Source organism: Microtus ochrogaster, linkage group LG2 (genome assembly GCF_000317375.1).
Source record: "Microtus ochrogaster isolate Prairie Vole_2 linkage group LG2, MicOch1.0, whole genome shotgun sequence".
NCBI lineage: Eukaryota > Metazoa > Chordata > Mammalia > Rodentia > Cricetidae > Microtus > Microtus ochrogaster.
In genome coordinates, this window is record NC_022028.1 from 33,116,061 (window position 1) to 33,131,323 (window position 15,263).

At 48.8% G+C, this 15,263-nt stretch overlaps 1 protein-coding gene across 3 annotated transcripts in view; it reads left to right on the top strand.

Moving 5' to 3' along the window:
* Positions 1 to 15,263, top strand: part of Psap (prosaposin) — a 26,971-nt gene that overhangs the window by 3,912 nt on the left and 7,796 nt on the right. For all 3 annotated transcript variants that reach the window (XM_005360064.2, XM_013351183.1, XM_005360067.2), the window contains exons 2-6: positions 10,947 to 11,080; positions 11,869 to 11,943; positions 12,938 to 13,063; positions 14,159 to 14,359; positions 14,657 to 14,800. In XM_005360064.2, coding sequence (XP_005360121.1) covers positions 10,947 to 11,080; positions 11,869 to 11,943; positions 12,938 to 13,063; positions 14,159 to 14,359; positions 14,657 to 14,800 — 680 coding nt within the window. The remainder of the gene's footprint in view (positions 1 to 10,946; positions 11,081 to 11,868; positions 11,944 to 12,937; positions 13,064 to 14,158; positions 14,360 to 14,656; positions 14,801 to 15,263) is intronic.

Below are 15,263 nucleotides of genomic sequence, written 5' to 3' on the forward strand. Positions count from 1 at the left end.
CCCCCCGCCACACACACACACACACACAACTGAGGGTTGAACTCAGGGCTTCTTCTCTTGTCCTAGGTATTCTGGATTTGCTTAGAAAAAGAATAGGCAAGATCACTGATTGCATTGGCCCGCCTGCTTGTTTTTGTTCTTGGTCCTGGGGGACTGAATTCAGGACTTTGCAAGTTAAGCACCTACTCTCCCATTGAGCCACACCTCCAGCTCAATTTTTTTGTTTTTGTTTTTGTTTTTCGAGACAGGGTTTCTCTTGTAGCTTTGGTGCCTGTCCCGGAACTAGCTCTTGTAGACCAGGCTGGCCTCAAACTCACAGAGATCCGCTTGCCTCTGCCTCCCGAGTGCTTTAGGCTCAGCTCAATTTTTTTAAAGGTTTATTTCATGTGTGTGGGTATTTTGCCTGCATGTCCCCTGGAACTGGAGTTATAGACAGTTCTGAGCTACCAAGTTGATGCTGAGAATTCAACCCCGGTCCTCTCTCTCTTGAGATGCAGCTAGTGCTCTTAACTTCTCAGCCATCCTTCCCACCCCCTCCAGCTCAATGTTAATTAAAAAAATATTTTTTTGAGACAGGGTTTTATTATTGTCCTGGATGTAGACCAGGTTCTCCTTGAACTCATAGAGATTCAGCCCCCTCTGCCTCTGCCTCCTGAATGCTGAGACTGAAAGCCCCACTCAGGCCTTGAACGCAGAACCTCCTTTTTGGTCTTGATCTGCCTCTGTCTTCTTAGTCCTGAGGTTTTGGGTGTGTATTGATCACTGTGTCTTGTTTCAAATTACACTGTTTTATTTATTAACTTAATTGGTGGCGGCACTAGTGCTGGAAGCCAGGACCTTGTGATTGATTGCTAGGCAAGCACTTTACTAGTGAGCTAGATCTCCAGCTGCTCTCCCCTTAAGACGGTGGGCACAGCAGGGCGTAGTACCATGAGCCTTTAATCATAGCACTTGAGAGGCAGAGGCAGGTGGATCTCTGAGTTTGAGGCCAATCTGGTCCATGTAGAGTTCCAGGCCAGCCAGGGCTGCATAGACAGACCCTTTAATTAATCTCAGGAGCACAAGGGCAGAGCTCTTGTGAGTTTGAGTTCATCCTGATCTACATCGTGAAACTTGTTCTCAAAACAAAACCAGCAGTGGTTAAGGTGGGGGCGGAGACTTTGACTATTGTAAAAGCACTAGTTACTTTATTTATTCCTTGTTTTTTCAGATCCAGTGAAGTTCCAGAATAATCCTTTGGAGTCTAGGTTTTTGAGACAGGGTTTTGCCATCTTGGCTGGTCAGTCTGGGATTTGTTACGAAATTGTTGCTGTCTTCCTGCTTCTGCCTCCCAAGTTGGGATTATAGGTAGTCCAGGTTGGGTACGGAGCGTAGTGCTATCTCACTGTCAACACTGTGGCCTTAGGCCAGGTACTTAATGTCCTGATTTCTTCATATGCCACCTGGCATCCATTGTTACTCCCTCGCCGCAGTGCCCCGAGGATTTAATGAATTTCTGCGGCTCCACACTGATAAGCACAATATCCGCTTGTTTTTTATCCTTGTCCCACCAGCATGGAAACCCTCCTCTGCCCTTGGCTTGGCGATTTCCCTGGCGTCTTTTCATATCAAGGGTTGCTGTGTAGATTATTAGCAACAAATTTAAAAGACGTATTAAAAATGTGTATTGGGCATAATTATGGAGTTAGGAAAATAAGTAGGGTAGTTAGCCAGCAACTAGGAGGTAGCTGAACCAGGTTTGGCTACCAGGCCAGCCTTTAACGCTCCAACATCAGTGGATCCCAACTGCTTTTAGAGTAAACCACTTCCATCTAGACCTGTTGTCAGTAACTGTGGATCTTGGGGTAAGTCTGTTTTAAGTCCTGAGCCTGGCGTTATTCCCCATACGTAATGTCAGTATGCTGTTGGGATTAATTAATAATCACTACATACAGAAAGCAGGTTCAAAGGCTAGCTGGGAATGATAGCGTCCCACTGCCATCTCCCTGCCTCACTCAGTGCATTCTGTGTCCTTTCTCCCTCTTCTCAGAACCTCACGCATGGAACTATACCCGCAGAGCTGCCGTGTTTCCTTTTCCTTCTTTAACAGAAATGGTAGTATATGGGCTGTTTTTGCTTCTTGGTCTTTTTAGACATGCAGAGAAGTGGGAGGGGAGTTGACCCCATGTATTTATTCAGTGACCAGCTTAAGAAATGGTCTCCTCTGCCAATCACTCTAGCCTGGGTGCCAATCATACACTAAAGCAGAACCCTCTGCCCTGTGTGGTCTGTTCGTTTTGATCTCATTCATGAGACAGCATCTCACATTCACCCCGGCTTCCTCGTAACTCACTGTGCTGCCCGGATTGCTCTGGAAGTATTGGTAATCCTGCCTCAGCAGAGCGAGTCACTTCTGTTTCTAAGGCTTTAGATTTATGAACCAAAGTTACAAAGTTACAAAGGCAGTGCAGCCAGTTCCTGAAACCCTTGACCTAGCTTATTTTATCTACTGCTTGTATGCAATGGTTTGTTTTCGGCTTAAGCAACAGGAATTTATTTCTTACAAATCATTTGCTTATCCCTGGCTTGCAGTTTGCTTTGCTAATATAGGGAAGATGGGTTGGGGCTGGGGAAGAAGACACTAACTTACTGACCAGACTACAGATTTGGCAGATTTTTACCAAGTTCCCCAATAGTCTCATTTCCTGTTCCAGTATTCCTGTCCAGTTATCATGTGCCCTAGCTGGTTAAGAGTGGGTAGGTGGCGTTTGTGGTGGTAAGATGGCTCAGATTTGAGTCTGATCCCAAGGACTCATATAGTGGAAGGGGAGACTGACTTGCAAGTTATCTGACCTCCACTGCACAGAGAGTAAGTTAAGTTAAATCCTTTTTTTTTTTTTAAGTGTACGTGACCTTGTGGGTCCTTCCTGGAACATCTTCCCTAAAAATAACGTCCCTCTGTACCTTCATGTCTGCTCAGTTATATGGCCTTAGTGTTCCCACTGCGCTGTCTGAACTAGACTCTCACCCCAAACTCGGCCCTGAAGCTCTTCTGGCTTAATGGCAAGCTACTGACCGTGTCTGCAGCTTATACCACAGTGCTCGGCATTGTCAGGTGGCAGTGTGGGCGGGAAAGGATGATGACCGAGGTCAGTGTGCACGAAACTGAGTGCTGATAGTGCCAAAGAGGGCCCATGATGGGTCAGCAGGTAAAGGTGCTTGCCACCAAGCCTGCGCTAACCCCTTAGCTTCTGCGTGTGTGCAGTGATGAGGGTCTCTGCATGCACATAGAAATAAACAGATGTGATTAGGGGCTGGAGAGATGGCTCAGTGCTTAAGAGCATTGGCTGCTTTTGCACAGCACCTAAATTTTGATTCCCAGCCCCCATGGGGCAGCTCACCACTGGCTGTAACTCCATTCCTGGGAACTGGGTACTCTTTTTTTGGGCTCCACTGGTACTTTTCTCACAGATACATATAAGTAAAATAATCTTTAAAAAATGTAATTATGAATAGTGTTAAATCTCAGCTTTCTCATTGCTTGGGTTGAACCCAGGGGCTCTCAGATTAGACTGTGAGACACAGGGTCTTTCTGTGTGGTTATTGCTGACCTCAAACTGATGGCAGTTCTCCTTCAGCTTTTCTCATGCTGGAGTTACAGCTCTTCTCCACCATACCTGGTCTGTCTGCTTCTCTGTCTTGTCCCTCCTAGAGTCCTGCTAAGCAATCATTCACCCTACCAATGAGCTACATTCCCAGCTCTTTTATTTTGAGACAGGGTCTCAGTAAGTGTGGCAGTTTGAACTCCTAGTTCTGTAGCCTTGGCAGGCCTTGGATTTGTGACCTTCTTGCCTCAGCCTTCCAAATAGCTGGGATTATAGGTCAGTGTCCTCATGCTGGGTGTATCCACTCTTTTATCAGGATTAAGTGGAGCAGTTTAAATTCTGACGTTAACATTGAGACATTGTTTCTGGGAGCTGACAAACCCAGCGTGACTCTCTGGGCTCAGATGAAATATACTTTCACAGTAGTTTGTGGTCAGGCTGGAGGGACACCCCCGCCAATGCCTGTGGGAGATGATTTTTCTGTGGGTCGTAGGACCCAGAGGCAAGATGAACCTGAAAAGGGAACCAGCTATAATTTGGGGAAGTGACATTTCCCCACTCTTCCAAAAACTGGTGGTTCTCTCTGGGTGTCAGGGTTTTGATTTGAGTGGGCAGTGCGGGGAGGCCTCTGCGAGCAGACTGAGCGACGCCTGAGAATGACACCGTGAGACCTGTCATTGTGCGTGCTAATAACAGAAAAAAATAGTTAGAAACCCCAGGACCCCCTTATGTGTAGAGCTTGTGGATTACTGTTATTAATAATTCCCGTGGATTATTGGTGTCTGTGTCGCTCCCTTTACCCCTCGGGTGTGTGCGTGTGTCACTCTGTGTGTTTCTGGGTAAGGAACCAGGGCTTGTACATGCTAGGCAAGTGCTTAACCACTGAGCCCTGTCCCTTCCCCCACAACCTCGACACCTGGCTGGTGTTATTTAACACACAGCTACTGCTGTGTTGGGTCTGCTGAGCCACATGTCAGATACTTCTGGAAAAAAGACTTGATGTGAGGAGCTTGCGGTATTATCCTACCCCTCCTTGGTGTCTCTGGGACCTGCTTTTTAAGCCTGCACCTTGAACAACTGAGGGGCATGGGTTGCAGCCAGAATATCCGATCCTTCCCGAGGTAACTTTCTACTAAAGGCAGATTGGCTTAGGTCCTCGTGATGGCAGTGGCAGAGCTGAGCAGCCAGCCCGAATGCTGGCCATTCCAGCAGCCTGCCTAAGTTACCAGAGGAGGGCAAAAATGTTAGTTTTCAATCAAAGGAATCCCAGAGTGAAATTGTAGGTGGCCTTGCTTGTGTCCGAGACCTTTGCTCTCTGAGAAGTCACACAGGTCAAGTTCAGAACACATTTGCCCATTGGTAGGGTGTGCCTGGTGTGTCATCTCCAGTGAAGCCAGTGCCCAGGCTGCATGGCCCGGTGTGCAGGCGTCCGTGCTGGAGTGAGGCTGACTGAGTCTGTTTCCTGACCTGGACTTGCTGGGCCAGCAGTGAAGCATTGCCGTGAATGACCAGCTCTCCTGAGGTTCTAGAACTGTACTGCTGTGCCTCTGGGCCTGCCTCTTCTCCCCTGGCCTGATCCTGGGCTGTCCTTCAGGACAGGGTGTGGTGATCTTATCTAAGTATCTGGAAGTTATCTCCCTCCTCAGCACCTGCTGTGTAACCACTTGGAGGAAGAACCTTGTCAGAATCGGTTTCTTTTGAGTTGAGGTCTCACAAAGCCTGGATGGGCGACACACAGTAAAGCTCTGGAAGCGGACTCTGTAAGGAGACAATTACACGTCATGCCAGTGAAGGCCTCTGGAAGCCTAGCTGAGTGGGGAGATAGGCACTGCAGTGTATCCACTTCCCTGAGAAGTGTCCCCAAAGGGAACCTAGGGCAACACTGGGTCTCCTATTCGTTTCTAAGCAACTTAGCTGTTGCCGTGGTGATGCATCCCCAGGCACTAGATGCAGTAAGCTGTGGAATGCAGTTGCTCAGGCAGCCTGAACATTTTCCTCTTACTCTTTTGGTAACCAGATTCAAATGACATTAGGACAGGTTACATTAATTGTTAAAAGGAAGGGCACAAGGATGGTCCAAATACAGAGGCTATTCAGCGAACAACAGGTAGGTGCATGTTCTAGGCAAGAAGGTTGCATTGTATCCATGGTTTGCAGAGCTCCCGTGGAGGCAAGCCTGATGAGTGACAGATTCAGATGTTCTGGTAAACAGCGGCTGATGAGCATGTGCATCAGTAGGGTTTAGTTTTGACCGCAGCAAAGAGACCTAGAATTAGAGCTGCTGTAGTCTGGTAGAAGGGTGCATCAGTCATTGCTCAGAGCCTGGTGGTCTAGCTCTGGCTCTCCTAGGAGAAACCTCCGAGACAGACCCTCAGCTTCACGCTTTGCATCCTTGTGGTCTGGCCCTTTTTTCATTCATGTTCCAAGATGGCTGATGAGGTTCTAGCCAGTGTGTCTAAGTTTCATGGAAGATGTAATGGCCTCTTCAGGCCCTGCTGCAGAGAAGATTGCATAGTCTCTCATTCTGGCATCGGTGTGCTAAGCTAGGCATCCATGCTGGTTGCATGAGAGAAGGGAGATGGATGTGGGGAATGACTCATCTTCTGTACAGGATAGCAGCTGTTTAACCAGTTGTAAGGGTTATTCTGATTTAAAAAATAACCTGAGGAAAAATAGTTTCATGCTGAATTGTAAACACTAGAACAGGAACAACTTTTCCGTTGGTTCTCTCCCTTGTCCTTCCCCCCATGGTTTATACTTGGCCGCATAGATCTCAGAATTTTCCAGGTACCAGAGACCCTGTGTGCTCCCTAATTTCATCTTCACAGAGGCCCTCAGACGGTTTCTATCTTTGCAGATGATTGACATGAGTAAGTTATCAGGGTTAATATACAGCCAGGCTGGGGGTTCGATCCTGGTTGGTCTCTGCTGTAGTCCTTGCCCTTTGAGAAGAGAAGGCTGTGAGAAGTAGGGCAAATGTTTCTACATGTGACGGGTTGTTGGACTGGGTGATGGCTCAGCAGGCATGAGGACCTGAGTTTGAACCCTAGAACCCACAAGCCACATAAAATGGTGTCTAACCCCAACACCGGGGAGGCAGAGACAGGTGGATCCTGGGGCTTTCTGGTCAGTTGTGGTGATGTAATATGTGATCCTGTTGAGAGATCCCATGTCAAAAAACTAGGTGGATGGCTCCTGAGGAATAGCACTTAAGATTGAGCTCTACACATACATGCATGTACACTTGTGACATGCACATACATGTGCACAAAATAAAGAATAAGTTCCAGGTATGTGTTCCAGACAATGAGTCTGGCGTAGGGAGTTCCTCGGAGGGTAATTGGCTGGTGGCTACTCCCTAGTGTTACAGTTAGTTCACAATGCATTTTAGCCGCAGTGTTTGCTCCTTGCATGGCTCCCCTTGTTCTGACTTGTGCAGAACTTGTTTAGCTCCTAGAGAAACCAGAACTGTTTTCTCGGCTCCTGGCAGGTGTCCTGGGGCTCACTCCCCTTGCTTGACTCCTGGGACTTGGGGTCAGTGGCTAACAGCCTCTGAGATGGTTGGCCTACAGCTCTCCAGGTCTCTGCTCTCCTATGTCCCTGATAAATGTCCAGTGGACCGAGAGAACAGCTTCTGTACAGCTGTGTGATGTGAGCCCACTGTTGTGTGACGGCACATGTTTTATAGATGTCAGGTAATGCTTGCAGCTCCCTTGAAGCAGGTTCTAGTAACACCCCACATGCAGACTTGAGGAGGCCAAGCTCTCCAGGGCACATGACTAGAAGTGAGCTCCAGTGCAAGGCCATGCCAGCCAGGCTGGGATGCTCTGCAGGTGACAGTCCCTGAGGGATGAGGGTGGGGGTTGTGGTGAGCTCGGGCAGTTAGGGTGTTTGTGTATGATAAGATCATCTTGACTCTTCAGTCACCTGACATCAGAAGCTTTGGTTTAATGGCGCACACACAAGTTTGGGAGAACAGTAGTTTGCACAGGAAGTGGCAGAGCTAGACTGGGAGGCGGGTCATATTCTCTGCCATATCTAATTAAACATTGCTCAGTGCATGGGATGAATCCAAGGAATCCTGGTCTGAAGCTTTAAATCCTTCAAGATATCTCAAGAGTGCCCAGGCTACACAGGACTCTGAGCAATCCTTGCCTCCCAGCCTTATGTTTTATTTGTATATATAGGGTGGAGTGTGGGAGGCGGTAGGTGTACAGGTACCATTGTGTGAGTGTGGAGGTCAGAGGTCAACTTGTGGGGGTTCTCTCTGTCACACAGGTCCCAGGGATCTGACTCAGGTTGCCAGGCTTGGCAGCACACATGTCTTGTCCATTGAGCCATCTTGTTAATTCATTTTATTTTGTAGACAGGATCTTGTTAAATACCAATTGACTTCCATAATCCCCCTGTCTCAGCCTGTCATGCTGGACTTTGAGGTGTAGACCACTACACCTAACTTCTGAGTGTCTCTTAAAGAATAAAAACACCTCCCCCAGCTCCACCCCCACATTTATTTGTGTGCAGACACACATACCACATGTACAAATTGTGTCAGTTTTTTTACCATGTGGGATCCAGGGGTCGAACTTAGGTCATCAGGCTTGGCAGTGAGTGCCTTTACCCGCTGAGCCGTCTCACCAGCTCTCCGGGAGTGTTTTGAGCCTGGCATCAGGCTGGACTCCCATCAGCCATTCTTAATACCATATGATTCTGTTGATATCTAGTTTTATTGTAGATTATTTTATTATTATGTTGTTTGTCAGAACTGGAAATTGAGCCTGGCTCCCAGCTATACTAGGCAAGCGCTCTGTTTGCCATTGCGCTCTATCAACCATCTTAGCCACTTTTTGTTTTGTTTGAGGCAAGGTCTCGCTATAGCCCTGGCTAGCCAGAGAACCACCTGCCTCCTGGTGCTGGGATTAAAGCTGAAAACAGGTATGGTGGCTTACCTCTTCGCGTCAGCAGTAGGGCGGCTGAGGCAGGAAGATGGGAGTTTGAGGCCAGCCTGGGCTACAAATGGAAGCCTTATCTCAGAAGGGGGGGGGGGAGACAACAGTGCTCTCCTCTTTCCTCCCCTGAGGACAACTTATCCAGCCAGCGCTTTGACTCCGGTGCCAGACCCTTGACTTGAAGTATGGTTTAACTTGGGTTTGCTGAGTGCTGTTCATGTCTGTAAGGACATGCATAACAGCAGGTTGAACCAGGACCTGCTAGGAGCTCAGGCAAACAGTCTGAGAACTTTCTTAGAGGTTGTTAACCAACCACCCCAGAGGAAGTTGATTTTAAGGACAAGCTGTGGGAGTCTGAGAATGGAGGCCAAAACATTGCCTGGGAACATATTTTTGGGAAATAACTGAATAGAAAGTGGTTTGGGGTAATTACTTGAAAAAGATTTAGTTTTGATTATGTGTATGTATGTATATGAGTATGGGTGCCCACGGAGGCCAGAAGAGTGAGATCTTCCCTGGAGCTGGAGTTATAGGTATTAATTCAGGTCCTTTGCAAGAGCAGTCTGTGTTCTCAACCGCTGAGCCATCTCTCCATCTTCGGGTAATTACTACACTTGGTTATGGATGAATACCCCGGGACTGGGTGTCACGGCAGCCCAGGCCTTTCCTTGGTGTGTCCGTATTGTGTTAGTGGCCCTCTGCCTTTAATTTCTCAGTGCTCTGGGGTCTGGAAACAGCTCCACTCCCCTGTCATAGGCAGGACAGCCTCACCTTTTTGAAAGCCACCGTGCATGTCTCTGAGATATTTTCCCTGCTCTTCTCCCATGTGGGTCCTGGAGCCAACCCCCCCCCCCATTTTTCTCTCTTTGAGACAAGATCTCAAACAAAACAAGTCGTACAGCTCAGATAAGCCATTCTCCTTCCTCCTCCTCCTTAGTGTGGGTTTGTGGGCATGTCATCGTGCCTCGGTTTTCTTACTAACTTTCCAGTGAGATGCTCTGCCGACTGTGTTGTCCCCTTTTCACTTCTGCATCCTTTGGTCTTGTGGTTAAAGTGCAGATGTGAACCTGCTTGTCCTGTGGCCTCACATCCCTAGCCACTGCTGCAATGTTGCTTATAGCGTGGGCTCCTGTCCTGGGGATGGGTCATCATTGGATAGTGTGCTCAGGGATCGAATAAGATGCTGTTTGTTACCTGGGTCAGTGTTCCTGTCAGACCTCAGCCTCCTGGTCAGAACAGACAGCGTCGTGATGGAGCATGGTTTCTATGTCAAGTTCCTAGAGGGCAAGGCAACCACAGGGTTTGTCTGTGGCTTGGGCTTGTGATAGCAGTCGGTTCAGCAGGTCCCTGGTGACGGTGGGGGAAATAGGCAGTGCAAGCAGACAGCTGTCCCACCGGCCCTGCCTTCCTGGTCTACTAGCGTTTGAGCTTGCTGGTTTCCGGTTCCCCATGTGCCTGCCACTGTGCAGTCCTTTACCCAGAGACCCAGTTTGGTACCTTCCTTTCCTCACTGGGGAGCACCAGACCATGTATTCTTTTGTTTGGGAACATTGTTTCCCTAGACTGGTAGCCTAGACTGGTCTGGAACCCAGGGCAGACCTTAGGCAGTGTGTATAGCTTAGCTTCTAGGAACCCTTTGCCTTATGACCCCCAGTACCCGTTTTTAGCCTGGCTTGGCGTGTGTGTGTGTGTGTGTGTGTGTGTGTGTGTGTGTATGTGTAGGCAGGAGTGCGGGCAGCAGATTCATGGTTCACGTGATAGTTTCTGAAGAGATGAATGCCATCAGGTGAACCTGCTTCACCTGTTGAGGGAACCTCAGTGAAGCTTGTGGACGCAGTGATGGAGCATATCATTTATTCCCTTAGTCTTTAGGAAGAGCCTGCTCATGGATCCGTGTGTGCCCACGTGTTTGTGGAATGTAGGCAGGTGGCTCTCTGTCCAAGGTGAAACGGTGTCCCTGAGGGCTATGGGGTGTTCTTGTTTGACTTAGGCCAGGTATCTCCAAGGTTGGTCCTCGTGCTATCCCATATTCCTTTGTGCCTGATAAAATCTCTGCATTGATTTTCTTTTTGTTTTGAGATACCTGATTGTGTAGCCCAGGCTGGCCCCAAACTCACCATCCCCTACCTCCGCCTCCTGAGTGCTGGGATTGCTATAATCAGATTTTGATTTTTGGGACTCAAAAACCTGATACTGTTTCTAATAGATAGACAGGACAAATGTGTTCTGGTTAGTCCATGACTAAGGACAGATTCTCTATCTGGCCAGCCATTTGTATGACCCAGTTAGCATTTCATGGGCTAGTGAGGGCCAAGTGACTGCAGCCGACAGGCAGGGCAGGTCTTCAGAGCTGTGGACGTATGTACCAGGCTTGTTGGAAAGGGGCCCATCCTCATATTGTTTCTCCTTTTAGCTCTGACCTCCCCTGTCCAAGACCCGAAGATATGTGCTGGGGGCTCAGCAGTGCTGTGCAGAGACCTGAAGACGGCAGTGGATTGTGGGGCCTTGAAGCACTGCCAGCAGATGGTGTGGAGCAAGCCCACAGCGGTGAGTGCCAGCCTCATACTGCCCTCTGGCCTCTCAGTTCTGGTTCTGTCCTGCGTACCTCAGAGTCCCATCCCTTGGGTCCTTGTCTCGGTGTGGTCCTTCCTCAGGCCTGCTCCCCTCCCCAGGTGAGGGGCTAGTGGGTTGTGATGCAGGCACACAGACCATACCCAGCCTTCATTGTTCATCCCAGGACACTCAGACTCCATCTGCTCACTGTCCCTCATCCCTCAACCGGGCGGACCACTGACTGAGCCCCAAGACCCTGCTGTAGCGATGCCGTTTATTCCCACTGTAACTGCACTAGGGAAGGAAGATGACAATAAGTGCAGCATGTTAATGTGGGGCTCTGGGAAGTGGATGGAGATGGGCAGACTTCCCATGCGTTCTTCGTCTGGGACCAAGCACAGAATAATGGGGCCCTTACTGGCTTGTGCTGAGACACGTGGGTGGGACAGGCTCAGTTTGACTTAGTGGAGTTTGGGTTTGAACTTGTCAGGGCTGGTTGCCCACTTTTAGCAAGAGAAGAAAACTTGATTGAACATTGCCCAATCACCCAGTAGAAAATCGTTGTCATGTGGCCAGGACTTTACCTGGATCTCATTTGCTTTCAGTCCTGTTTTGAGTATTGCTTTCTCTTAGCGAGTTTCATGTGCATTGAGCGAGGACCGTGGAACCTGCTGGATGGATAGCGTGGCAGTGATTTAGGGCAGCGCTGTGGGAGTGGGAGAGGAGGGGTTCGTTGGGTGATTGTGTTCAGAACTTTCTCTGTTACGTTCTTTTCCTCTTAGAAATCCCTCCCATGTGATATATGCAAAACCGTCGTGACTGAGGCTGGGAACTTGCTGAAGAACAATTCCACTCAGGTGAGCTGCGGTGGAGCAGGGTGGGTGTGGGCTGTGGCTGGAGGCTGAGTGTCTTTGGGGACACCTGTCTGTGACTCTGGGCTCCAGAGAGGAGTTATTGGCCCAGAGGCGGCAAGCACTGACATGCTGGGCCTTACAGGATTCACTAAAGCTGACAGAGTGAGTTTGTTTTGCTCTTAAATGTTTTATTTTTAATTTTTAAAGATTTTTTAAATGTATTTTTCTTAAGTGTGAGTGTTTTGCCTGCATGTGTATATTTGTGCCATCTATATGCCTGGTGCTCACAGGTCAAAAGAAGGCATAGAACCCCCCGGAACTGGAGCTGCAGGTGCCTGTGAGCCAACATGTGGGTGCTGAGACCCGAACCCCAAACCCAGGTCCTCTCAAGAGTTTTAACTGTTGAGCCATCTCTCCTCTTTATTGATTTATTTTTTTAGGCAGGATCTCACTATGCAGAGAACTATCTATGTAGAGCAGGCTGCCCTCAAACTAAGATATGCCTGTCTCTGCCTCCTGAGTGCTGGGATTAAAGACTATATAGTACCAGCTGTTGGGTTAAGGCAGAGTCTTACTAGGTAGCCCAGGCTTTCCTTGAACTTTGAACTTGCTGTCTTTTGCCTTAGCTGAGTGTTGGAATTGTAGGAATATACCACCACAGCCAGCTCTAACACCATCAATTGTCGGTGTACATATGATGTGTGGGTTTGCTCATCTATGTGGGCTGCTGTTGGCTCTGGGTGTCTACTTCTATCTCTCTTCCTTTTTCACTAAAAACGGGCTTGTCATTTCAGCTAGAATGTCTGGCCAGCTACCCCTTCGGATCTGCCTGTTTTTATACGCATACATATTCCCTGCCTTCCCAGCACTGGGTTTGAGGTGTACTTACCAACTGTGACTTTTATGTGTATGGATACTGAGGATCTAAACTTAGGCCTTCGTGATTGTTGTTGGTCACCGATGAAGGACCTTTTGCCTGTGCTGTGTCCCCTTGTAGGAGGAGATCCTTCGTTACCTGGAGAAGACCTGTGAGTGGATCCATGACTCCAGCCTGTCGACCTCGTGCAAGGAGGCAGTTGATTCTTACCTGCCCGTCGTCCTGGACATGATTAAGGGGGAGATGGTAGGTGATCAGGGAGGGCCCAGAGCAGAGGTGCTGAAAAGGGAAGTGAGTTCATGGCTTTGCTTGTCTCCTGCAGCTTTTGACAGGGCTCCTTGCCTGGAGTAGCTGCGGCATGGTGGCTTTCCTGTCTGCTTTGCTGGGGCCAGGGTGCCTTGAACTCTTGCATGCTGTCGATAGATAGAAGAAATCAGTAATTCTTGTCAGGCCTCTTTCTAGAGCAAGCGCAGGGCTTCACCTCTATGTATGTAGACTTGAGGAATAATCCTGGGGATGCAGTGTGGGAGCAGCTGCTGAGGTGCTCACTTGTCACAGCACGTGTGTGCCCAGGCTGGGTGCCAGAAACGTGGGTCAGCAGTGAACCAGGAGCTAGTTTTGTGGAATTTGAAAGGCCTTCAGGAAGGAGAGGTGCTGAAGAAGCCAGCCACTGGGGCTAAGAGTGCCAAAGAAGGAGCCAAGGTTTTGTGAGGAAGGTGGGCATGCGACACAGAGCCTTCTATGTCTCATGGCAAGACACCCAGGAAGGGACATTACAGCATTCATTACTGGAGGTGTGGTGGGGATAGTGGAGATGGACAGACACACATCGCATTTTAAAGAATGAATAGACCAGCCATGAGCCTTACTCCTTGAGTGGCAATACAGAGCCTGCAGTATTGGGAACATCTTCTGGGTCTCTGGGGAGTAGGCTGGATGGGATAGAATTGGGTGTATATTGGAGATGCTCCTGAGGTGGTCATGAGTATAGTTACAGTAAGGGATGAGAATCTGAGCCTTGTGGAAGGTGTTTGAAACCAGTGGGTTGTGTTAGCGTGCAGCTTGTGAGCGGACGGTGGCCATTACTTAGTCGCTGGCCTTCCTCTGTCAGTGGCTCATTTTCCTTTACGGAAGAGCTGATAGTGAGCAACAGCGACCTTTTGGGGGTGTGAGGCCTCTGGAGTAGGATCTTTGGTAACCTTCCTATTTGTCCTAGGTACAATGAGTGGTGTGATGTTCTTTTAGTGGACTCGAGGGAGGAACTAACTGGATGGAACTGGATGGCAGCAGGCTTCTCTTGCTCTGTGGGGCGGGCTTTCAGCTGTCTCTTCTCCATTCCAGAGCAACCCCGGGGAAGTGTGTGCTGCGCTCAACCTGTGCCAGTCTCTCCAGAAGTACTTGGCTGAGCAAAACTACCAGAAACAGCTTGAGTCCAACAAGATCCCAGAGGTGGACATGGCCAGGGTGGTTGCCCCCTTCATGGCCAATGTCCCTCTCCTGCTGTACCCTCAGGATCAGCCCCGCAGCCAGCCCCAACCCAAGGTTAGCTGAAGGCGGGTGGAGTCAGGGTGAGCGTAGTGGGAGCATCATACACAGAACTTCACTGTCTGTCCCTTGACTCTGCAGTTTCTAAAGAGTGGGATATTTTAACTATGCAAAGATGCCCACCCCTTTCTGAAGCACAGCCTCCCACTTCGGGCCATGCCCCACTGCCAGCCTCACGTAGTACTGATACCAGAACGGGTGGCCCACAGGAGCTGTTAAGCCAGTCATCAGTAGTACTGTGGTCCCGGGTGAGATGTGACATTCTCCCAGAGCTTGCTGCTGGTCTCTTTGTAGGCCAACGAGGATGTCTGCCAGGACTGTGTGAATATGGTGACTGACATCCAGACTGCCGTGAGGACCAATGGTACCTTTGTCCTGAGCTTCGTGAAGCACATCAAGGAGGAGTGTGACCGCCTGGGGCCAGGCATGGCTGACATGGTGAGCTTCTGGTTCCCATGCTTTGGTTGTGTTCTGGGCTAAGGTGGGAGTGAGTAGTGACTACCGCAGTGGCTCCGAGGGTGAGGTGCTTCAGAGTTTCTCTTTTCTCGCTGTCTTAGCGGGGTGTAGATTGATTGTGGGTAGGTGAGTCGAAACTGGAAGAAAATCACTTTGGTAAAGCTGTTTTTTTTGTTTGTTTGTTTTTTTCCTTTTCTGTCACCATATATATTAGAAACACTAGAACCATTTTAATTTTTGTTATTTTAAAAAGTAGGGGTGTGTGTGTGCGCACCACAGCATACAAAGACAACCTGTGGAGTTGGTTGTGGGTCCTTAGGGACAGAACTCAGTTTGTCAGGTTTCGTGGCCTTGCCTTTACTTACTGAGTCATCATACCAGCCCTAGAACCTGCTTTTTTTTTTTTTTTTTTTTTTTTTTTTTTTTTTTTTTTTTTTTTTTTTTT